This window comes from Thamnophis sirtalis, unplaced genomic scaffold (assembly GCF_051295495.1).
Source record: "Thamnophis sirtalis isolate CommonGarterSnake01/CBP01778 unplaced genomic scaffold, rThaSir2_p1.2 scaffold_10, whole genome shotgun sequence".
NCBI classification, from domain to species: Eukaryota; Metazoa; Chordata; class Lepidosauria; order Squamata; family Natricidae; genus Thamnophis; species Thamnophis sirtalis.
The window spans coordinates 55,512,901-55,537,168 of record NW_028261390.1 but is presented as its reverse complement, the minus strand read 5'-3'; the positions used below and the strand labels follow the sequence as shown (position 1 = coordinate 55,537,168).

The window sequence follows — 24,268 nt, the reverse complement described above, 5'->3', positions numbered from 1 at the left end:
ACTGGACCAAGAAGAGTTGGCAGCCGAGGGTGCTAACAGTCGGTGAAAAAAATGTCCTCCGAGAAACTTTGGTACCTTCCCATAAAGTTCTTCTACCACCTCTCCACATAAAATTGGGATTGATGAAGCAATTCATAAAATCACTTCCAAGAGATGGAGAATGCTTCAAATACTTGGTCACCAAATTTTCATGCCTGTCAGAGGCAAAATTGAAGGAAGGTGTGTTTGTCAGACCAGACATTAGAAGGTTTATAGTTGATCAAGAGTTTGTCAATACCATGACGGATCCTCAAAAAGAAGGGTGGGTTGCATTTAAAGAAGTACAGAAATTTTTAGGCAATAACGAAGATCCTCAATACTAAAAGATCGTCGAAAGAATGCTGAAAGCATTTCAAGTTTTAGTTTGCCTAATGAGTTTGAAAGTGCATTTCCTCCAGTCCCACCTTGACTACTTTCCTGAAAATTTGGGAGCTGTGAGTGAGGAACAAGGTGAACAATTCCACCAAGACATTAAAGAGATGGAAAGGAGATACCAGGGAAAATGGAGCATTACAATGATGGCACACTACTGTTGGATGCTTCAGAGAGACATTTCAGATGCTACTCACAAGCATAAATGTAAATAAAAGTGAGGAGCCTCACAAGGAAGAAGAATTGAGTTTAGTGTGTGTAGGTGAGCTCATTTCAGTTCAAAAAAGGATTTTCATGAAAATATTGTAATAAAACTTTAATTTTATAAGTCTATTTCCATTTATTTTGAGGTATTGCCTTATTTAACATAGTTACCTAAATTGTCAGGAAATGTGATGTTCTATGACAAAATAGAGGTCATTTTTGGATTCAGCACATCAAAAAACATAAAGATTATGTGGAATAACCAAAACAGCTCTTGAATTTTTTTTTTGCAGAGCTGTTTGAATATAGTATAATTATAGTTATAATTATGCACAGTATTCCTAGTTTTATATCTGTAATACCAAGCAGCAGAGAAAGAGTTTTTATTTGAGAGCAGTAGTTATCTCTTGGAAAAATATTCTATAATTTATTGCTTAATTATGTTCACAGGAAATAAACAGGATCATCATCGAATGCAGCAGACAGGAAATACCAGTGATATACAAAGTAGCAGTTCTGGAATTACTCAGAACATTCTCATATCTGATCATTAGGAATTGGTTAAATCCTTAGATGATAAACATCACCAAAACTTTTGGTTTGTTAAATTTATTTAAAATATTGCCATTTCAAAATGGAATAAAAACAAAGATGTTATTCTATTAAAGATTTTAAATCTGGAACATGTTTAATCTTGAAGTCAAGTAGCATTTGTCCAAATGCCTTGCCCTGTAAAGAAATAAAGGAGAAAAAAACTCTGTAGTTCAAACTCAGCCAGGAAAAAAGTAAACTTTTCTCAAATAACGTGTCACTTTTTGAGCATATTCTCCTGTAGAATAGTGCAATCTACTTCTGAATGACATTGTCTTTTTATTGCTCCTTTAGATACCTGCATTATAAATCTGGGATTTACTCCTAGTATAACATGCATAGGCTTGTATAATGCATATAACAAACATGCATGGACTTCAGTTGTATCAGTACAGAGAAAATGAACTTTAAAAATTTCACGGAAGTTATGATCAAACAAGGGATTTAAAATTTCAGCACATTGTCCACTATGGCTAAAATACTGACTTTACATTCCTCTTGCATTTATTCCTCATTTGCAAAAAGCCAATATGGAAAAAGGAGTAATCTGTAGAAAGGGCACTTCTGAAAGTTGACTATAATAAATTCTGAATTTTAGAGCTAGAATTAATTATATGAGAATGATGTCTCACTGATATAATACAAACTTGACTGACAAAAGGAACTATGTAACATAAAAATAATAGCTAGATTCCCCTTTTCAAGTATGTTACTAAGAAACAATAAGTTGACCTGTTGCATCTTAAAGAGGCAACATCCTAAACATTTCTTTGTTTTGTGAACTACTATTAACTAGAACCAATTTTGAGATAAATACAGAGACTGTATTTCTCTATATCCCTCTATATACATAATGTATTTGAAACTGATGCCAGTTTATGAAATCTTTGCTTTGCTGAATGATTCTTCATAAATAGATACCTACTTGTGGGTCACTTCTCAGAGATGCTGTGCCACCACCACCAAGAGAGTTTTTTAGAACGAAATTTAATCCATATATTCCTGGCAAGTCATATCTGTAAAGATAAAAAATACCATACTTTATCTGTTTAAAGGAAGGTGATGAGAATTAAAAAAAGACAACTCAGAAATGCAAAAAAAATATAGTTGGTAATAACTACAGTATTTACCTTGAATGAATTAAGATTTTGAGAAACTTTTCAGAAATTTAAAGGTAACAAGGCTGATCAGGGGACTAGAAATTAAATTTTATGAAGAGAGTTTGAAGATGAGAAAATGAGGTCTATGACAGCACTCTTTAAGTACTTGGTAGTGACACAGAAAGCCCAGGTCCGCTTTCTAGCACACAAGAGTGCAAGACATAGGGTTCAGGTTACATGCTGAGACTGATATCCAAATGGACTCCTTCCACATATTTGATTCTGTGATTCAAAAATAATTTATTATGGTATGATTGGACCTGTTAGAATAAATTGCTAACTTAGAACTATGGAAAAACATGTTCACTAAGTTTATTGAAACATTACATTATTATTTTTCTCCCATGTTGCTATTTAATCTTGTTAATATGAAGTCACTATTGGTTGATCATTTTATGTCTGCTGTCAGGTTCCGAAGGGTTAATGAAACCAGCCAAACACACAGAAACGGTTTGTAGATGCAGTTTGTATTCTTCCTTTGCAACGAACTGACCAACAAAGCACTAAGGCAATGCATAAATTGTCAGAGCTGCCACCCTGTGCTTCCCACCACCTTTTATAGCTACATTGGTAATTAAAATAAACCGCACCCCACGCGTGCGCACACCCATCACCTCATGACCCCAAGCGAAAACCACCCAGCAATTAATCATGGATTGTTAGCAGGAGTTTCTTCAGCTTGTGGAGGTGGGATGGTGAGTCTTGGCAGCTGGCCCAGTGGTCTCCCCTGAATGGCAGCTCCAGGCTTCTGGGCTGACCGGAGCTGACATGCGGCCCCCTACCATGGAGACAGCATCTGGGGAGTTGAAAGACCCATTTCCCCCGGTTTTGGGGGATGTCTGCGGTGGAATCTCACTACCAGGTGGGGTGCCCTACAGTTCTTGATATGAACCCAAGATGCCTCCAACAGGGGATAAACTTTCCACAAAATAAGGTATTGTAACCATCCCCTGTGCCAACCGAAATCTAGTATATCTTGCACTATGTAGTGCTGTTCCCCATCTACAGTAACTGGGGCTGGTGGCTGTAGCGGGTCTCCTCTGATATGAGAGGCCTGAATTGATCAAAACAGGCTGAAGTGGAAGACTGGATGTGTTTTCCCCAGTAGAGGGGGGAGTCTTAGTTGCACTGTGACTGGGTTAATAACTCACATGATTGGGAAAGGCCCAATGAATTTGGACCCAAGTTACATACATGGCAACGGCAGCCTGAGATATTTAGTGGAGAGATATACCCTCTGGCCTATATGGAAAGGTCCTTGCACCTTCCGCTTTTACCGGCACTCTTTTTATATGTGGAAAAGAGTGATATAATGCATCCCTCACCACTTTCCCAACTGTTTGCATCCGGGCTATCCACTCCTGCGAGGTCGTTTCATCTGGGCGCACTTGAAGACACTCCGGAATTGGGATGAACAACTGCCCTGTAGCCACATGAAATGGGGTATATCCCTTACTTTTGTGCACTGCATTGTTATATGCAACTTCTGCAAAGGGGAGGAGTTCAGCCCAATTGGTCTGTTGGTACTGGACATAACTTCTCAAGTAGCACTATACTATCATGTTTGCCCTCTCTGCTGCACCATTTGATGCAGGGTGGAAGGCTGTACTAAGGGGAGGAGTTCAGCCCAATTGGTCTGTTGGTACTGGACATAACATCTCAAGTAGCGCTGCACTATTGTGTTTGCCCTCTCTGCTGCACCATTTGTTGCAGGGTGGAAGGCTGTACTAAGTCCCTGTGAAGACCCCACCATTGCCACGAATCTACGCCAGAACTGGGCAGTGAATTGCACTCCCCTGTCTGAAATTATCCTTTTGGAGATGACATGGAGTCTATAGACATGGACAATAAACAGTTTGGCCAGCTTCCTAGCAGATGGAAGGCCGGTACATGCTACAAAATGAGCCTGCTTGGAGATTATCATCCAAATGACCTTGTTCCCTTGGCTGTCCAGTAAATCCATGATGAAGTTCATGGCTATCTGTTCCCATGACCGAATTGGATCTGCCATCTGCTGTAAAAGATCAGGAGGCCGGCCAGGCCGGGCCTTCATGGTAGCGCAAACAGCACAACTCCTTATATATTCCTCTATGTCCCTGTTCATGTGGGGTCACCAGAACTGGCGTTTTACTAAATGCAGAGTCTTGAGAAACCCAAAATGTCCAACCGAGCAAATGTCGTGGCAGCGCCACAGCACGGCCACCCGTACCACACTTGGTACATATAACTTCGACCCCTTCCAGGCAAAGCCCTCTCGCTGTGTTAATAAAGTTTGATTTTCTTGAAACCATTGGTCCATTGGGAGTGCTGCTTTGATTGCTCTGGAGAGGTCCTCTCCCTGGGCATACAGGTTTGGTGCCAATGGGGCCTGTTGAATGGCTAACACCCTAGGCTGTGAGGTCGGGATGATAGCCTGTACTAGATACTCCCTTTTATTATGATACTGTGGCTTGCAGGAGAGGGCATCAGCTAAGAAGTCCTTGCCTCCTGGTATATATTTTAATTGGAAGTTGAATCACCAAAAAACCAAGGCCCCATCTAACTTGTTTTGGCGACAATCTTCGCAGGGTCTGGAGGGCCTCCAAATTCTTGTGGTCCATCCAGACCTCGAAGGGTATCCCTCCCCCTTCCAGTAAATTCTGCCACATCAACAGGGCCCACAAGACAACAAATGCCTCCTTCCCCCAAATGGGCCAGTTGCGTTCAGTCCCTCTCAACTTCCTTGAGGTGTAGGCACACGGCTGTAGGACTCCTTCATTGTTCTTTTGTAAGAGAACTGCAGCCACCGCCACATTACTGGCGTCTGCCTGAACCACGAATGGCTTAGAGGGCTCTGGATGTTTCAATACCAGCTCTTGTGCAAACAAGGTCTTCAGATGCTCAAACGCTTGCTGACACTGTGTTGTCCACACAACTGGGCTTCCCGGTCGAGGGTTTGCCATGAGATGTCTGCTGCGTAAGAGGTCGGTTAGTGGAAGGGCTGCTTGGGCAAAGGACGTGATGAACTGGCAAAGCACAGGGTGGCAGCTCTGACAAACTGTCAGGTTCCGAAGGGTTAATGAAACCAGCCAAACACAGAAATGGTTTGTAACTGCAGTTTGTATTCTTCCTTCAGCACAAACTGACCAACAAAGCACCAAGACAATGCATAAATTGTCAGAGCTGCCACCCTGTGCTTCCTACCACCTTTTATAGCTATATTGGTAATTAAGATAAATCGCACCCCGCGGGTGCGCACACCCATCACCTTGTGACCCAGAGCAAAAACTACCCGGCAATTAATCATGAATTGTTAACGGGAGTTTCTTCAGCTTGTGGAGGTGGGACAGTGAGTCTTGATAGCTTGCCCAGTCGTCTCCCCTGAATGGCAGCTCCAGGCCTCTGGGCTGGCCGGTGCTGACATCTGTCTCTAAATGGAGAACATTGTTAGAAACACCAATTAGGAATGTCCTGGAATAACCAGCAGATTTTTTTAGAATAGAGGGTGATATATTGGTCCTCATCACTACTATTTCATGTCTCTCTGAAAATAATTTACTTTTGAACAGAATTTTCATATCTTTTCCTTGGTATGACAAAGGATAGTTGACAATCATACTTTGACTTTATTTATTCCTTCATTCATTTCAGCCTAGATACTTCCAATTTAACAGTTACTTATGTATAATATCACAGATTCAATTACTTTTCATGGTATCTTAAGTTCCCATTTTAAAAATAATATTCGCTTAAATGTAATTTACCTAAAAAAAAATTTAATATGATGACTCACCAAACTTTAACAACACAATCTTTACTTATCATCTTAGAATAAAAAATCATGAACTCATTTGGGACATTAACTGATGATAGATAGAAAACTGTAGTCTTGCTTTATTTGAGTGGTTCCTAAAGCAAATTTTTAAGCATTGTGTAAAAAAATATGTGGAAATGAAGATACCTGATTTACCCATTTTGAAGTAAAAGATTTATATAGAAATCAATCAAGTGAAACATTATAAATGTATTCAGATTAAATATGCTATGGCTTTCAACACCTTGTCCATGAACAGACTGGCTGACTGTGAAACAGATAATAGAGAGCATCTAACTGTTCACATGCATTTCAAAATGGTTTTAGACAGTAGGAGTTAAATTTTTATATTTAAAAAGTTATTTAATATAATTGGAAATTTGAAAAACACAAAAATTATGCTGATAGTATACAAGAATGATATCCATCTTTTCATTTGACAACTAATATTTTTATGTAACTTTTTGTTCAATGGAACAATTGTTTCCATTTGTTCTTGTTCCTTTAGGAACAGAGTGTTTATCACAGTTAATAAGAAGCTTCAGGAAGCTTAAAACATGTGAATATAATTCCTTCTAATTCTTAAGACATACACAAAAGTGTTCTTTCTTTTGCAAGTTTCTTCTAATTCTATTCACATTACCCTATCAATACATTATTAAAAGAACAAAAAGTCCATGGTTTCATTACTAAAATAAAAGTTTACTGTAATCAGACATTTTAATTGAATAGTTTTCATAACAGCGGTGAAATATTTTACTTTTTTCTTATCTCTGAATTGTCTGGTTGTAAAAGAAGCATTGAACATTATTGTTCATGATCCACCACTACGACAAATAACTAGAGAAGGATTGAATCAGTGGAAGATTTCACACAAAAGAGATGGGCAATATGGGAAAAGGAGGCTTTTGTAGTTAGGTGGGCACTCCTAACTTGGAGACATTTCTTGGAAGGAGTAAAATACCTTTCCAAGTATGGAGCAACCACAAGAACTTAGAAGCTCTCAAAGCTCCATGGAAAATGTCTCCAAAACAAGTCCGGTGGGCACAGTACTTCCAATGCTTTAACTTCACTTTGAAGTATTTACTGGGAGGGGAAAACCTTTTGGCAGATGCTTTGCCCAGAGTATCACAATATAAGAGTGTCAAGGTGGAAGTAATTAAGCCCATGACCCCCAACCTCCCAATTAGCAGTTCAGATCGTCACACGCTCTCAGGCGAAGAATGACCCCTCCACCTTAGACAATGCCACCACCACAGATTTAAAAAAAAAACCTCTTAGAAACGGATGAATGGTTTAGTGCCAATAAACATACTTGCATAATAAAAGAGGGGTTATCTTGGGTGGGAAATAAGCTGTATGTGCCAGCTAGGGAAAGGATGAGGACTATGCAAGCTTGTCATGAGTCCAAATTAGCTGGACATAGAAAGTTATGTAGCAAGCTGCCCCATTTGCGCTGCCACTAAACATAGGCAGGGGAAAAACCCCAGTCTACTGCATCCAGTGGCTGACCCTTCAGCACCATGGAGAGAGATCTCCATGGATTTCATTGTTGAATTGCCAGAGAGTTCTGGAAACACAGTAATTTGGGTTGTCACAGATCTTTTCTCAAAACAGGTTCATTTCATCTCATGCCAAAAGATCCCTATGGCTAAAGCTTGGCTAAACTGTTTTTGGTCCATATTTACCGCTTGCATGGGGCCGCACAACGTATTACTTTGGACAGAGGGGTCCAATTCATGTCCAGGTTCTGAAAAGCTTTTTTGAATCTACTTGGGACCAAGCAGGAACTTAGTTCTAATCATCATCCGCAGATAAATAGGGCCATGGAATAAACAAACTCAGTTCTGGAACAGTACTTGCGGTGTTTATTTATTACTAGCAGAAGAACTGAATCGAACTACTGCCTTTTGCAGAAGTAGCCTATAATAATGCAGTTCATGCTATCACAGGTTTTACCCCTTTTAGAGTGGCCACAGGGCAAAAATTTAATGCTATGCCTGAGTTACCCTCACATGAACCAGATATACCTTCCTTGAAACAGTGGATCATTTGCAAACCATTTGGCCGGTGGTCTGGAAAGCCTTGAATTAAACCAAGGCTGCCTATAAAGCACAAGCAGACAAGAAACGAACAGAACCTAAACCTTATAATGTGGAGGACAAACTTTACCTTTCCACCAAGTTTCTAAAATCTTTGCAGCAGTCTAAAAAGTTGGGTCCTAAATATATTGGGTCTTTCCCCATAATTCGTATTATTAACCCTGTCATGATAGAATTATAACTCCCTAACTTATTACGGCAAGTCCACCCCGTTTTCCATTGTCGCTTATTGAAGCCTGTAGTCACAGCCTGCATTACTGTGCTAATCTCTACATGAAGTTTCTGTTTCTTGCATTACTATGTTAATCTCTATATAAAGTCTCTGTTTCTGTTTCCCTACAATGATGTAGTGTGTGGGAGGGGTTTGGTTAGCATTGCTTTAAATAGCAGGTTTTAAGTGAAAAACTCAGTTCTTGCCTAGATCTCTTGTTATCACACACCTTTCAATAAAAGCTCCTTTTGGAACAACTGCAATTTCAAGAGTCCTGCTTTCTTGGGAAGATTGGAGAGGCAAGACCTTACATGTATATGCATGAGCAATATACTGTTTGCCAAACTGCTAAGCCCTTGGTTTACATGAGGATTTTCATGTAGTCTAAAAATTTTAAATATAATCAAACAATACTCCATGAACACTTGAATTAAATGAGTGCCTACCGTGATACCAAGATTTCTTCAGGCTGTTCTCTTTCTAAAAGATGCTGGAAATAATTTTCTACAGCCAAAGCAGTTAATGTTTTCTTGAGGTATGGGTAGTAAAGGGGGTGACGGGCTATGACACCTGTTATAAACAAACAGAACGTAATGTTATGCTGCATGGATCACCAAACAATGTTATTATTCTTACAAAAAAAAATCATTCCGTCCACATTATTTTAAACTTCAGCTACTCAAGATTAAACCTACCGTATTTTTCGGTGTATAAGACGCACTGGCGTATAAGACACACCAAGGTTTTGAAGAGGCAAATTAAAAAAAAGTTTTTGCACTCTACAAACCTGCCAAAAATGGCCCGTTTTTCACAAAAACGGGCCCGTTTCCCCCCAAAAAAGGCATGAATAGCCTTAAGGGGCTTGCAGAGTGCTTGGGGGGGGGGGCGCTTGCAGAATGCTCGGAGGGGGGCAAAACGAGCAAAAATTGACCTGTTTTTTGCAAAAATGGGCTCATTTTTGTCAAAAAATTTCATGCATAGCCTTTAGGAGACTTATAGAGTACTCCTGGGGGTTGGGATGTGTGTGGCAAAACTGAGCAAAAAACGGTCCATTTTTCACTCATTTCTGCCTTCCCCAGCCCCCAGGAGTTCTCTGAAAGCCTTTTACAGGCTGTGCATGGCCATTTTGGTGAAGGGGGCGGGATTTCAGGAGGCAAAAAATGCTGTATTCAGTGTATAAGATGCACCCAGATTTTCAGCCTCTTTTTTGAGGGAAAAAGCTGCGTCTTATACTCTGAAAAATATGGTATATATCTTTGTAGCACTAACTAGTATTTGTTTAATTAATAATCTACCTCAATTATTTCAGTAAATCTTGATGACATACATGTTAAAACACTAAATAACAATAACCAGCAAAAAATAAAACAAATCCACAAAAAGCCAAAATATATTGTGTTAAAATATAATTCTACATCTACAATTTGTTTTGAAAAGATATTTGGTTTATATAAAATATTTAGGTATCATATTTTGCAAAGCACTTTCAAAGCCAACTAGAGCAAGAAATAATAACATTCAAATACCACATGTTAAGAAAACCACATTCTTTCTTATTTCAGAACAATTAAAGATGCATTAAATGAGTTCAGAAGGATTATGCTGAATTAGTAAACAAACCTAAAAGAAGGTATCCATTGTTTGACCTGCTGAAAATTTACAATGGGCAGGGTCAAGTTTTTTCCTGGTGCAGAGAGCTGTTTCCCTTCATTTTTCTTCCAACTATCATTCATATACTAACAGAGATCCAGGCAGTTTTGGGATTATTAAAATGTATTTATTGGGATTCAAAATGTAGACTATTTCATTTTTCTTTTTTAAATACAACTCAAAGGAAGAAGATCTGGCTTATCCTAACCACAACCAAATTAGTTGAATTTAGGTGATAATAAAAACTGACTCTTACCCTACACATTTTAGAAAGTTCTACAATATACAGATGAGTGAATTAATAACAAATCTTTTTACATATGTATGATGATATCACATGTAAGTCTGTTAGATGAGTCTACATTTATTCTAATACCCTTAGATTTGCTGAACACAAAGTGAAATTCTATCATTTTCAGTTTTTTGAATGAAAAAACTGAAATAGTTTCAAATACCTCAGTACCTCAAATATACTCATCTTATGGAGGAAAAGCAAACCAATTTTCTAAATAAACTAATATCTAATTATAGGTGAAATAAATTGTCTAACACATGGGTCGTCAACCTGGTCCCTACCGCCCACTAGTGGGCGTTTTGGGATTCCAGGTGGGAAGTAGGGACTTCAGAGGTTAAAACCTCCTTTTGAGTGAGTGGGCAAGCACGAGAACACACATCAATAAACCAACGTGCGCGTGCACGCAAACAAGCAAACACATGGCAAGAGGAAGGGGAGGAGTGGAAACTGATAGCAGGGACAGGCAGATAAGTTTTGTTATCTTATAAAATAAAGCGGAGCAGAGCAGTTGCAAAATAGGAGAAAGAAAAGTTATAGGCAGGAGAGAATTGTTGTTGGCTAATAATAATAAGTGGGCTAACTAGCTCAGCCTTACTTTTGTACATTGCCCTAAGGAAGGTTAAAAAAAAGGAAAAGATAAAAAAAATTAACAAAAAAAGGGAAGAAAAATAGAGAAAAGGGGATAAAATAAAGGAGGAGAGTAAGCAGTGTTTAGTCTGGCTCATAAATTAAGTTTTGTTATCTTATAAAATAAAAGAAAGAAATAAGTAAAGGGAGAAGGAGAAAATAAAAAAGGGAAAAAGGGATCCTTGATATAGTGAAATACTATAAGAAAGGTAAAGAAGAAGAAGGCAGGAAAAGGAATTTTGTTTTGATGGTGACACTTAATAAAAATTGGCACCTAATACAGCATTGTTTTTGGTGTTTGTAATAAAAGGGAAAAGAGGAGGGAAAAAAGCACTGTGTGGAGTGCAGATCAAAACGTAAGAGTAAAAGTAGTTGTTAAATTGTGAAACAAATTTAGAACCCATGTCTGAAAAAAAGAAATATGCTCATGTTCCGCACTTGCGCAAAAACTGGTGGGCGGTAAGGAAATTTTTCCATCAAGAAAGATCCATTAGTGGGCGGTAGGTAGCAAAAGGTTGACTACCACTGGTCTAACATGTTTAGAATTTTTTGCTTTTTGATATTCCAATTCTATGGATTGGCTGTCTCAATGTAGATATCCTCCAGATAGGTGGAAACTCTCAAAATTATCAGAGATAGCATGCTCATATTACTGTACCTAAAAATGATCTTAGCAATTAATGCATCATTATGGGCATCCTTTTACAGTGATCATTCAAAGTTACAATGAAGTGAATGAGTAATACTTATAAATGGTGCTCATACCACACAGTGATAAAGTGATTGTGATTCAGGCACTTGGCAACTACCTTGCACTTATAAGGTTTACAGAGTCCCATAGTCATATGATCACAATTTGTGACCTTCCCTGGTAGCTTTCCACAAGCAAACTCAATGAGGAAGCCGGAAGGGAAGTTGAGTCACTCCTGCCACTTTTCCTCCCAAGGAGTCTTACTACAGGGTGCAAGATCCCAAGAATCTCACACTGTGTAGCTTCTACACTCATCTACATTCCATAATCATGTTCACCCATAGCAACCATCCTGCTCACAGCCCCACCCATGCTGTATAACACCTACTTGCAGCCCCCCACCCCCCGGTTCCACCACAAAACCGCGTTCGACTAAAACGCGCTCGCCGAAACCGCGTAGCTGTCGTCATCACAGGGCGACAACAGCGCGGAGACAGAAGCACGCTGTAAACGCTAAACCTAAAATTAACCCCTAAACCTAAACCTAACCCCCCTAAACCTAATCCTAAACCTAATCCTAAACCTAACCCTTAACCTAACCCTAAACCTAACCCTTAACCTAACCCTAAACCTAACCCTAACCCCTAACCCTAAACTTAACCCTAACCCTAACCCTAACCCTTAACCTAACCCTAACCCTAACCCTTAACCTAACCCTAACCCTAACCCTAACCCTAACCCTAACCCTTAACCTAACCCTAAACCTAACCCTAAACCTAACCCTAAACCTAACCCTTACCTTAACTTGAATCGGCTTGCTTTTAAAGCGCTATTTAAAGCGCCCTTTCTCCGCGCTCGCTGTTGTCGCCCTGTTGATGACATCAGCGACGCGATTTAATCGGGCACGCTTTAGTCGAGTGCGGTTTTGTCGTGCCACGCACCCCCCGACCTGCCTACACTCTGTATCTCTGTAGCTCACCTCTGTCCCCCACAACCCACACAGTCTTCTGTGCTTATTGCTTAGGACTCCCATCTACTTAAAAAATATTTGGTCCTAGGGTTACAATGGCAAGTGGGACTGCCTGTATTGCTGTTGCTAAATGATGCAGTTAATGACATTGTGCTTTATGACATCACTTAGTGATGGCAAGCACACTCCCAACTGCCATCTTAACCCAAGGATTACCTGCATTTGGAAAAGAGATACATATATTTGATGCCTTTCAAGCCTTCCTGATATTAGGACTACTGGTAAAGGGCTGAAAATTGTCAATAGATCATTATTTCACAAATACTGGGAAATAATACTTCTACTATGAAAAGTTAACTGTTAAACTGATTAGTCTGCTGTCTTCTGATTTAGTGAAAGATAATGTACATAATATTTTAAAGCGTCAGAAAACACTTACAAAGTCATATGTATGCCTACTCTGTCTGACCTAATAATCTATTTTTATGTCCCTTGTATGAGACAAACTATACTTTACCATGTCCTCTGTAGATAAAACCATGGATTCTACTTTGATTTTACAGGTAATAGCTAGCTGTTTTTTGACAATCTGAATGCAAATGCAATCCAAATGAAATTTGCAAGTTATTATTTGCCTCAAATGAGGTGAAAGGATCCCTGAAGGATTAGAGCATACACAGAGTGTAACCTAATTCAGCTTTTGTTAAATTGCTGTTGAGAGAACTCCATTGTAACCTAACAGGCCAAGTTCATAGATAAAACCTCTAGGCGAGTTGCCAAGCTTAGCCTAGTAAAGTAACTACTTATGAAAAGTAAAAAGTGGATTCTGCAAAGCAACCTTGCTTGTAACTTGAAATGTGTGTTCAGCATTCCCTAAAAAAAGCTGTCTTATATGCCAGAAAATGTATTTCTTTCCTCTTCCAAGGTCCATTGTTTTTAGTGCGCTGAGAAAAATCATGAGGTTTGCGTAACATAATGTTTCTAACACTATGACAATCTGTGCAAGCTGTGTAAGACTATAAGAAGTTTGACAAAAAGTTTTATTTTCATGACGACAGTAGGCTCAAGCCTGTTTTTCTCTCTCTCTCTGCCTGCTCTGTTAAGATGGGAGACAAAAATGCCATCCAGTCTTTTTCCTTTCTGCAGAAAATAAAAACTGATTATCAGTAATCTCACGTTCAGAGTTTCATTGGAATTATCAGATTCTGAGATGAATTCAAAAACCTTACAGAGGAAAAAATATTTTTTGCAGCAAAGGGCAAAAGCTTATTGAAATAGCATAAAATTACCTGAATCAAATTAATTTTAATTTTTTGGATTCACAAAACAAAAAATAATTAAACTGTCTCACAATCTATAAACATTTATTGATATTTTAAAGCATTGTAACTCCCAAATACTTTTTACTAATTCAATGGTTAAACATATTGTATTAATTTATATTTTTAAATAATTGGCAAGCTTTTCAAACCTGGTGTTAGGAAGAGATATGTAGACAGAAATACAGGAAGTCCTTAACTTTCAACCACCATTAAGCCCAAAACTTCTGTTGCTAAGTGATACCATTGTTAAGTGAGTTTTGCCCCATTTTACAATCTTTCTTGCCACAGTTGTTAAATGAATCACTGCAGTTGTTAAGTTAGTAACACGGTTGTTAATTGAATCTGGCTTCACCATTGACTTTGCTTGTCAAGAGATCGCAAAAAGTGATCACATGATTGAGTGAATACTGCAAACTTTATAAATATAAGCTACTTGCCAAGCATCTGAATCACATGACCATGGGGATACTGCAATGGTCATAAGTGTGAAAAATGGTCATAAACCACTTTTTTCAATAACTTCAAATGGTCACTAAATGAACTGTTGTAATTCGAGGACTATCTGTATTGAGATATAGCGCAGTGGTGACTCAGTGGTTTGAATGCAGTATTGCAGGCTAATTCTGTTGACTGCTAGGGGGGGGTTGAGCCTGACTAGCTCAAGGTTGATTCAGCCTTCCATCTTTCTGAGGTTGGTAAAATGAGGACCCAGATTGTTGAGGGTAAGATGCTGACTCTATATCGCTTAGAGAGGACTATAAAGCACTGTGAAGTGGTTTGAAAGTCTAAGTGCTATTGCTATATAATGAGTGCAAAGTATCTCCTAGAGTGGAAAGGCAGCCCTCTTGTTACCTTAGAAAAGAAAGACCCAGCAATGGGAACAGTGGAAAATGTTACAATCTCCCATGCAACAGTAATATTACCTATAAAGACTAAAATTCAAACAAACGTAAAGATTTTTACAAATAATTTGGTTAATTTCCACAGCAATAGAAAATGTTTTTTGAATTGTTAAATAACATTTCATGATGAAGGACCGTGTAAATATTTAATTTTCTCCAATTCATTGTTTTGGATTATTGTACTGCATGTTTGTACAATGAAAGTGATCAAATCAATATGCAAAAGGAACAGCTGATTTATTAAAAGCAATCAAATGGAACAATAACAAACAAATATTCTAAAAAAGCATAAATTTGAAAATACAGTATGAAAAACAGCCAGATTGTAGAACAGTTAGTTGGTGCTCTAGAAATATCTGGATAACGGACACGACTTTAACACGCCTTTAAAACAAGACAGCATTATAGTTCTTTTGAAAGATGTTTTCATAATGAGACACTGCCACCAAGAAGGTCCTCTTCCTGATTACTGAACTCAATTTATTGTGATCATATGTCATCACAAATAGGAATTAGGTTATTTTAGTATGTGGGTTGTGTGATCTTATCTCAGTTAGGATAGCACTTGACTGATCTTGTTTTGGCTAAACAGGGTTGGGCTTTGTTAGTACTTGAATGGAAGATCAGAGCTGCAGTCTGAATTAGGGAGTCAAACGATAAGGTAGTGCAAAATAATTTCATATCGTTGCCAAGAAAACTGCATGACATTATCCACAAAATTATGTTAGGTTTGGCTCAAAGAAGAGGAGAAATATTTTTTGAGCAGTGAAGAATGTTAAATTAGGCAATCTTTTAACTACTTTGAGTATAAATGTTTTTCTTTATATTTAAACTTTTTAAAAAAGAGAAATGAAAAGTGGGACACAGAGGACAAGCTAAAACCCAACCATCAAACCTTTTATTATGAAATATTTATTATTAACAGAAGCACAAACTGGTACATTTTAAAAAAATGTTTCTTAACTTCCAGTTTGGACACGGTGTCTGAAGGAGCTGGTTTTTTTTAGCAGCTTCAGCCCCGTGTTTGCGTTAAGCTGTCTAAACAGCATCCATCAGCTGTTTGACAGATTGATTACCTCTCCTTCGGGCAAAAAAGGAAGGGTGAGAAGCTGAGCTTGGGAAGTGCTCCATTAACCTCCCCCAGGAGATAAATCTGGGGTGTGGAAGGTGTGAGCATCCCTCCAACTCGGCGAACTCCACGCCCGGGATTTATTCTGCCTTTTTGCAGAATGAAGACACCCCTTGCTCAACGATTGATTTATACCTGAATCCAACACAGGCAGACAAATACCGGAGAACTTCCAATTGTATGTATTAACAGACTTTAACTCCATTTTTCTAAAAATTCCTTCTAATAATCTACGTGGCAGAAAGACAAGGATGGCGCCGAAGAGTTTTGTAGGCGGGGTTGTGCTGTGATGTTACAAACTTTCATAGAGCTCAAATTATTACAGACCTTAAGGTCATCTAAAGATCATTAAATCAGCAGTGATTTATTAGCAAACTACAGAGTAATAACTGGAATAAGCGGCTTGCCTGGATTTATTAATTGGGTGCAAGATAAGATTAACTGAGGAAATGGCTTCTAAGCAAGTTAAACCACGTATCACTTCTAAAAGCGCAGGGAGTTCACCTGCTCTGACAACTAAATTACAGTCATTGCTGCCCCTCCAACACCACACTTCCTGCTGAACTTTTGACTCAAGAAAGATTGCAAAAAGTATTAAATGATGCTTTAAAAGATCATGCAGCCTCGATGGAAATTAAAATACAGATTTCTGTTGCTTTTAAGGAGATCTCGGAAGAAGTCTTGAGATCGGTCCAGATTCGTAATCAAGAAATTAGAGAAGATATTTTAGATGCTTTTAAATGCTTATCTGGCTACGTTTCAGCAGTGGAAGATCTTAGTGATTCCAATATTAACCTGGTAACAAAAATGGATGTGGTTCAAGGCAAGGTTGATGATGCAGAAAATGAAATTATAATGTTGCAGTATAGACAGATGGAATTTGCTTTAAGAATAAGGGGCCTTAAAGAAAAAAACCAAGAAAACCTGAAGGAGATTTTCTCAGAAGCCTTTGATCACCTGATGGGATGGTTAGGAGGAGGGGACTTTGACTGGCAAATTGACAAGAAATACCGTGTTAATTCATGGCTTGCCAGACAGAAACAACTTCCAAGGGACATTGTGGTGTATTTTGCCACAAGGGACACGAGGAATTTGATATTACAAGAGTCTTATAAAACCAAGTTGCAAATTGGGGGTCAGGAGGTGATAGTTTTGAAGGAAATACCACCAAAAATGTTGAGATCTAGAAAAGACTATGCCTTCTTAGTGGTTGAGCTCAAAAACCGTCAGTTACAGTTCAGATGGGAAGTTCCAGCCGGATTAGTGGTTAACTACCTGGGACAAAGATATCATCTTAACTCAGTATGGAAGGCTAAAGATTTTTACAGCAATACACTGAAGGCTGGGCATCCCCCTCCTCCAGGACCCAGAGAAAGAGAGCAAGAAGGACAGAACAGACAGCAAGATACCCAAGGATTATTGCTGGTGGACCAAGTTCCTCTGCTGGAACTAGAAGGAGCGAAGGAGCAAAGGCAAACACATGCGGTCACTAGGCATATGGAACAAGAGTTAAAGAAGCAACAAGCTTTGCAACAAATATAAGCAACAGCTAAAGAAGCCACAGATTCTAGCTCAGAAGCGGTGGGAGGAACCAGGCCAAAAGCCAAACTACAGGATTTCCAGATGGCTCTTAAAAAGCTTCAGGGAGCTAAAGATGACAACTAAATCCTTAACTTGGAACGTTAATGGCTTAAATTCACCACAGAAAAGGAAGAAAATAAACTATTATTTGAAACAATTTAAGACTGATATAATTTGCCTGCAAGAGACACATATTAGAACCACTGACCAGAAATATTTGATCAACGCAAGACTTGGACAACACTTTGTAGCCTCCGCCTCGGAGAAGAAAAATGGTATAGTTATATACCTAAGAAAGGACATGAAAGCTGAACTAATTGAAGCAGACTCCCAAGGAAGATATATTGCAATAGAACTAGTATTAGAAGGGAAAAAGATACTCTTAATGGGAATATATGCTCCCAATCAACAACAAGACAAATTTTACAAAATGCTCCATACTAAGTTAATACAATGGGACTATAGATCCTGCATATTAATGGGTGACTGGAACGGAGTTTTGGATACCAAGAAAGACAAGAAGGGTCTCCTGCAAAACTTCCAAATGCGAGCGAAACTACCTAAGTCTTTTTTCGATATGATGGATGATATGGAGCTAAGAGATATCTGGCGAGAAAGAAATGCAAGAGAACAGGACTTTACATTCTTTTCTGATAGACATCAATCTTTTTCCAGGATTGATTTCATATTAACAACAAATGATTTGCTTTCTAGGGTAAAGAAGACGAAGATATGTTCCAGAGTCTTAACAGATCATAACCCGGTTTGGATGGAATTGGAATTTGGGAAGGAATCTAGAAGGTCTTGGAGATTAAATGAAAATTTATTTAGATATGAGAAAAATGTTAATGAATGCAAAAAATTGTTGAGAGAATACTTTGTTTTTAACATGAATAAGGATACATCTATGGAAATGGTTTGGGATGCAAGTAAAGCGTACATGTGAAGAGTCCTAATAAATTTAAATAGGTTACATAGACGTAGACAGGGGGAAAAAAGAAACGAACTAGAGGAAGAGATTAGGAAGAGAGAACAGGAGTTAATACTAAACCCAGGAGATAAGAAGATTAAAGAAGTAATTACTCTATTACGAGCGCAATTTAATATGCTGATGTCAGATCAGGTGGCTACAAATATGTTATATGCAAAACATAATACTTTCTGTAATGCAAGTAAACCTGGCAGATTGTTAGCATATTTGACCAGGAAGAAACAAAAATCTCATAATATACCAAAAATATATTATAAAGGAAAGGAAGTTTATCAACAAAATATGATCCAAAAGGCCTTCCTTGAATTTTTTACAGGATTGTACATGGGTGATAAAATACAAGGCTTAGATATAGATAGATACTTGGACAAAGAAAAAATACCTATAGTTAAAGAGGAGCAGAGGGAGAGATTGAATCAACCAATAACCTCAGGGGAAATCCTCCAGGTAATTAAACAGTTAAAGGCTGGAAAAGCACTGGGCACAGATGATTTGACAGTGGCTTATTACAAAAATTTACAATTAGAAATGGTAGAACCCCTTAAGGAATTATTTAATAAAATCCAAGTGGAAGGGAAGGTACCTCCATCTCGGAAGACAGCTTTCATATCCCTGATACCTAAAGAAGATCAAGATTTTAACCAAAAAATTATAGACCTATATCACTACTCAATATAGATTATAAAATTTTTACAAAAATATTAGCGAATAGGTTAATGTTGGTTACTCAGCAACTGACTCACAATGATCAAACCGGTTTTATACAAGGGAGACAAATGTGAAGTAATGTAAGACAAATTGTTAATATACTGGAATATTTGGGAAAGAATAACCAAATCCCCGCAGCGCTTATATTTTTAGATGCCGAGAAAGCCTTTGATCAAGTGAATTGGCAATTTTTAATGAAAACAATGCAAAATATGCAAATAGGAGAGTATTTTCTACAATCAATTAAAGCAATATATCAGGAACAAACAGCACAAATTATAGTCAATGGAAACTTAACAGAACCATTTAAAATCGAGAAAGGTACAAGACAGGGTTGCCCCCTATCGCCATTATTGTTTATTATAACTCTGGAATTATTGTTGAATAAAATACGGGGATCAGATGATTTACAGGGAATCAAGATTAGGCATCAAGAATATAGATTACGTGCATTTGCGGACGAAAAAAAAGCCGAGAATAAAACTTAAAATAATGCAAGATGTATGTGAGAGAGGAGGCTTGAAATTGCCAAATTTAAAACTATACTTATGAAGCAGTAGTTTTATCACTAATCAGTGACTGGATCAATTCAACAGACGATAGAACACTTAACATCGAAGGGCATGATTTGGTATACGGTTGGCATGCTTATCTGATATATGACAAGAAGGTGGATAAGAATTTTAAAAGTCATATTTTAAGGACTACTCTATTGCATGTCTGGAAAAAATATCAACCTAAACTAAACAAGATACCTATGTGGGCAATTCCCGGACATACAATAGAGAACATAAGTATAGCACAAAAACAGGATGTAACTACATATAGACAGCTTCTTACTATAGAAAGAAGTGTATTACAGCTAAAACCCTTGAATGTACTAAAAGAGGAAAAGGTAATCCAAATATGGTTTCAGTATGGACAGTTACAGGCCAGATGGAAAAAAGATCAGAAAATTGGTATTACGCCAAATGAGGACAATTTACTAAAACAAATTAGAGATCAAGGTCAAATGCATATAAAAAGGTTATATAATGTATTAATAGAAATGGATTCGGAAACAGAACTAGTTAAAGATTGCATGATAAAGTGGGCACAAAATTTTGAAGAACCAATAATGCTGGATACATGGGAAAAGATATGGGTAAGGAATGTAAAATTCACGCAAGCCCAAAATCTGAGAGATAATTTTTATAAGATGTTTTATAGATGGCATTTAGACCCTAAAAAACTGGTTTGTACGTATCCGAATTTACAACCTAAATGCTGGAGATGTGATTGTGTTGATGCTACATATTACCATATATGGTGGACTTGTAAGAAGGTTAAAGCATTCCGGATAAAAATATGGTGAATTATGCAAAATATCTTTAAAAAGAGGATAAAGTTTACCCTTCAGTTATTCCTGTTAGGTATAACTACTGATTGTACTGTCATAGAGACTAACTTGATTTTGTACTTAATAACGGCAGCAAGACTGTTGGTGGCGCAATACTGGAAGAAGGAAGATTTGCCTACTATTCAAGAATGGACATTAAAAGTAACAAACTTAGCAGAGATGGCTAAAATATCAGCATATCTTAAGGATCACTCAGATGTGAAATATAAACTGGAGTGGAGAAGATGGATTCACTATATTCAAAATAAATACGGGTCTAAGAAATTCCAGATATAATGATAGCGAGGAATGATATAATCTGTTTAGAGTTAGCCTAACAAAAGAGGAGTTAAAGCACAAATGAAAGATGATACTAACTTTCTTTTAGTCTATTTTAGAATATGTTTGTTAAAGATTTATACCCTGTATTTGCTCTGGGAAGTTGGGGGGGGGGAGGTTGGGAGGGGGTTGGGTTCGGGTGGGGAGGGGAGGTAAATATTTGTAAAAGCTTTTTTAAAATTTTCAATAAAAAATATGTTATAATTTTCTTGCATTGATTTGGAATCACACTACAGAAGGAATAATTATGGCATAATACTTATGTATATTTTTAATCAGAAGTTCTTTTTTAAAATAGGATGGACAAATACCTATATTTGCTGTGTTGCCTTTGTCTCCACTTCTTGTATAAGCGAGATCTTCCAGACGATATACATGAGGACCACTTGGTAGATCTATATAAAATGAGACAGATTATTGCTTCTTCAACTGCAACAGTAAAATTGGATTTTTAGAAAGATTATATTTAATTCATACCTCATTTATAAGTTTTAATTTTTCAGGAAATCTTTTCCTTAAATATTCTACAGAAGCAGAGACAAGAAGTATAATTATAATTCCTACTCCCATTTTTTCAGATCTTCCAAGGCTGGAAAAACTCTGACTTTCAACCAACAGGCCAGAGTAGCTCACAAAAGAATGAGCTCAAAAGAATACCTAGACACAGGATCTTAAAATTTATTTTCTAGCCACAAGAAGCAAAGCTTCATTATCTCCTTTCACTGAAGTCATTGAGAAGGAAAATATCCAGTGAAAAGTTAACAAAGCTTTGGGCTTCAGTCCAATGATGTGCCAGGAGAGTGACAGAACTTGGATAAAGTGAGATGCATATTCATCCCTTTCTCTGAAACATGTATTTTAGGGTGTATTGCCAGAAGAAATACCACCAGGATACATTTATGTCTACAGAACTTTCAATGGTTGCCAGAAAGATGTGCTACTGATTGGCAAACTTTTTCTCCACCAACTGTAAATTACTGTGAGTCTGATGATTTGGCAGTGATTGTTACTTTATGTAACAATCAATAAATCAGTAGAGCACTTTTCCCCATCATATCTATTATCTGACTAAGATTGATTCCTTAGCAGATATCTAGTTTACAGTACTGTATTGTACAGGTAAATCCACTTCCTTCTCCAGGGTTCAAAAATTAAAAATTAAGGTGTGGTGGATAGGTGAACTAGTGCAGTCTTGTAATTTACGTCTTAATAGTTTCAAAAAGCTAATTAAGTTTAATTGGAAACTCTTGGAACATTAGTCTAACTCTTGGGAGGGAGAAGTACAGTAAATGTACAATTTTATTTATAATTTAAAGATAAAAAGAAAAATATCAGCATGTGGTTAATTTGATAGAATTTTATTCTTCAATAGTTTTTCAAGCCTCAGTAATATACTAGATGTAATGGCTCCCCTCCTAACTTGAGAAAGTAAACACTCTTGAAACGGATTATTTCAAAAGGAACCTTTAATCAGTCAGGATGGAAACCATTAGAGGCGAAGCAGCATCTGAAAACCTTTAGGCAATGCAAGTGGGATTAAGCTGATAATGACCCCTCCCCTTTGTCCAAATGCAGATTCTAACCAATACACAGGTGTGAAGATGTTTCCTTAACTCTTCTGCCCTGAGAGTCAATAAAACACACGTTCCCATGGTTATCTCTAGTTAGACATTAAACTAAAATATCCCACATGGCTATCATAAACATCCCTCCAGAGATGCTGGGACCTTCGGGCTTCTGGTGACACGAAACCAGTTGTAAAGTTGTAAAACTCAGTTGTTACAGATACACTAGTGATTTAACTCCAAGGCCCCCCTCCTCCCAATTGAATGGCAGTATCACTTTTAGGGATCTGACACTAGCTATGTATAAACATCAGGAAATATTTGCTCTGCAGTCCCTGGCAGTATTTGCATCATTTTAAAACTGATTTTTCTTTTACTAGCTTCTCCTATCACATCAAATATGGTTCTGTTCTGTTATCAGAGTTATTCTCTTGGTGAATAGGTAATAAAATCCCAAGACACTTTGTATAATTTCTTTCCAACATTTCATTCTTAGAAGAAAAGAAAAGGATAAAAATATATTGTAGACGATAAATCCAACAAACAAAATGCCTTGTTAAAATAGAAAATACAAATCTGGGAATGAAGGCTAGTATACATAAACTGATTCTCAATAACCAAATCCTATATAATTAAATTATGTAAATCCATTTAGATCAGGGGTGGCTTCCAGCAGTTATTACTGCTGGTTTGCTTGTGGGTGCTTTGCACGCACGCGTGCTTGACGTACAGTGAAATAAAAATTGCTCTGTGCATGTGCAGAAGCAAAAAACAAGATGGCAGCGCCTATGGCCTATGGCGCTGCCTGGAGAATCAGTTTGGGGGTGTGGCAGTGACCCAGGTTGCCAAACCACTACCGGTTTGGCTGAACCGGTAGGAACCCACCACTGATTTAGATGTATTAGATTGGAGAAAATGGAAGGTCATTTAAAATATATATTTAAGTAGAACCAATATGGATTAGTGACCATTCAGTTGCAACGGACTCGAAAAAGGGGGTTTGCAATCTGCAGAGGAAGTTGGGCCTTCTCTGTGCTCACGTGACCAAACTTTCGGCACTATTTACAGCCATATTTACAGCCATTTGCAACATCCAATGGTCACATAATCATGTCTTATGATTGTTTACTGAAAGTCAACAGTTCTGGTGTTCAGCAAAACTCATGTATTTACAGCAAACCATCTGCTTAGTGATTGTGGCATTCACTTTTTGAAAACTGCGATGTTTTCTTAATAACCTCTGAAAAAAACCATAATCAAATTGGGTTAGTCACGTGACTGATCTGTTTTATAGCAATAGCAATAGCAATAGACTTATATACCGCTTCATAGGCCTTTCAGGCCTCTCTAAGCGGTTTACAGAGAGTCAGCATATTGCCCCCAACAATCTGGGTCCTCATTTTACCCACCTCGGAAGGATGGAAGGCTGAGTCAACCCTGAGCCGGTGAGATTTGAACCGCTGACCTGCTGATCTAGCAGTAGCCTGCAGTGCTGCATTATAACCACGACTCCCTACTGTAATGGTCAGGCTCCATTACACTCATATATCAAAGACTACCCATATTATCCTCTTTTTCATCACATTTATTTTCTTCCATCTACATGAACTTGGCATACTCATTTCACCTGAAGAGATGTTTCCCTAGA

At 37.8% G+C, this 24,268-nt stretch overlaps 1 protein-coding gene across 2 annotated transcripts in view; it reads right to left on the bottom strand.

Annotated features, from left to right (window-relative positions):
• Positions 1 to 706: 706 nt before the first annotated feature.
• Positions 707 to 24,268, bottom strand: part of LOC106556998 (uncharacterized) — a 79,501-nt gene continuing 55,939 nt past the window's right edge. Inside the window, exons 17-20 of one of the 2 annotated variants that reach the window (XM_087724644.1) lie at positions 21,367 to 21,450; positions 8,919 to 9,042; positions 2,132 to 2,222; positions 707 to 1,344 (exon numbers count right to left, since the gene is read on the bottom strand). In XM_087724644.1, coding sequence (XP_087580770.1) covers positions 1,270 to 1,344; positions 2,132 to 2,222; positions 8,919 to 9,042; positions 21,367 to 21,450 — 374 coding nt within the window. In that variant the 3' untranslated portion in view covers positions 707 to 1,269. The remainder of the gene's footprint in view (positions 1,345 to 2,131; positions 2,223 to 8,918; positions 9,043 to 21,366; positions 21,451 to 24,268) is intronic. The other variant, XM_087724645.1, reaches the window with a different exon arrangement.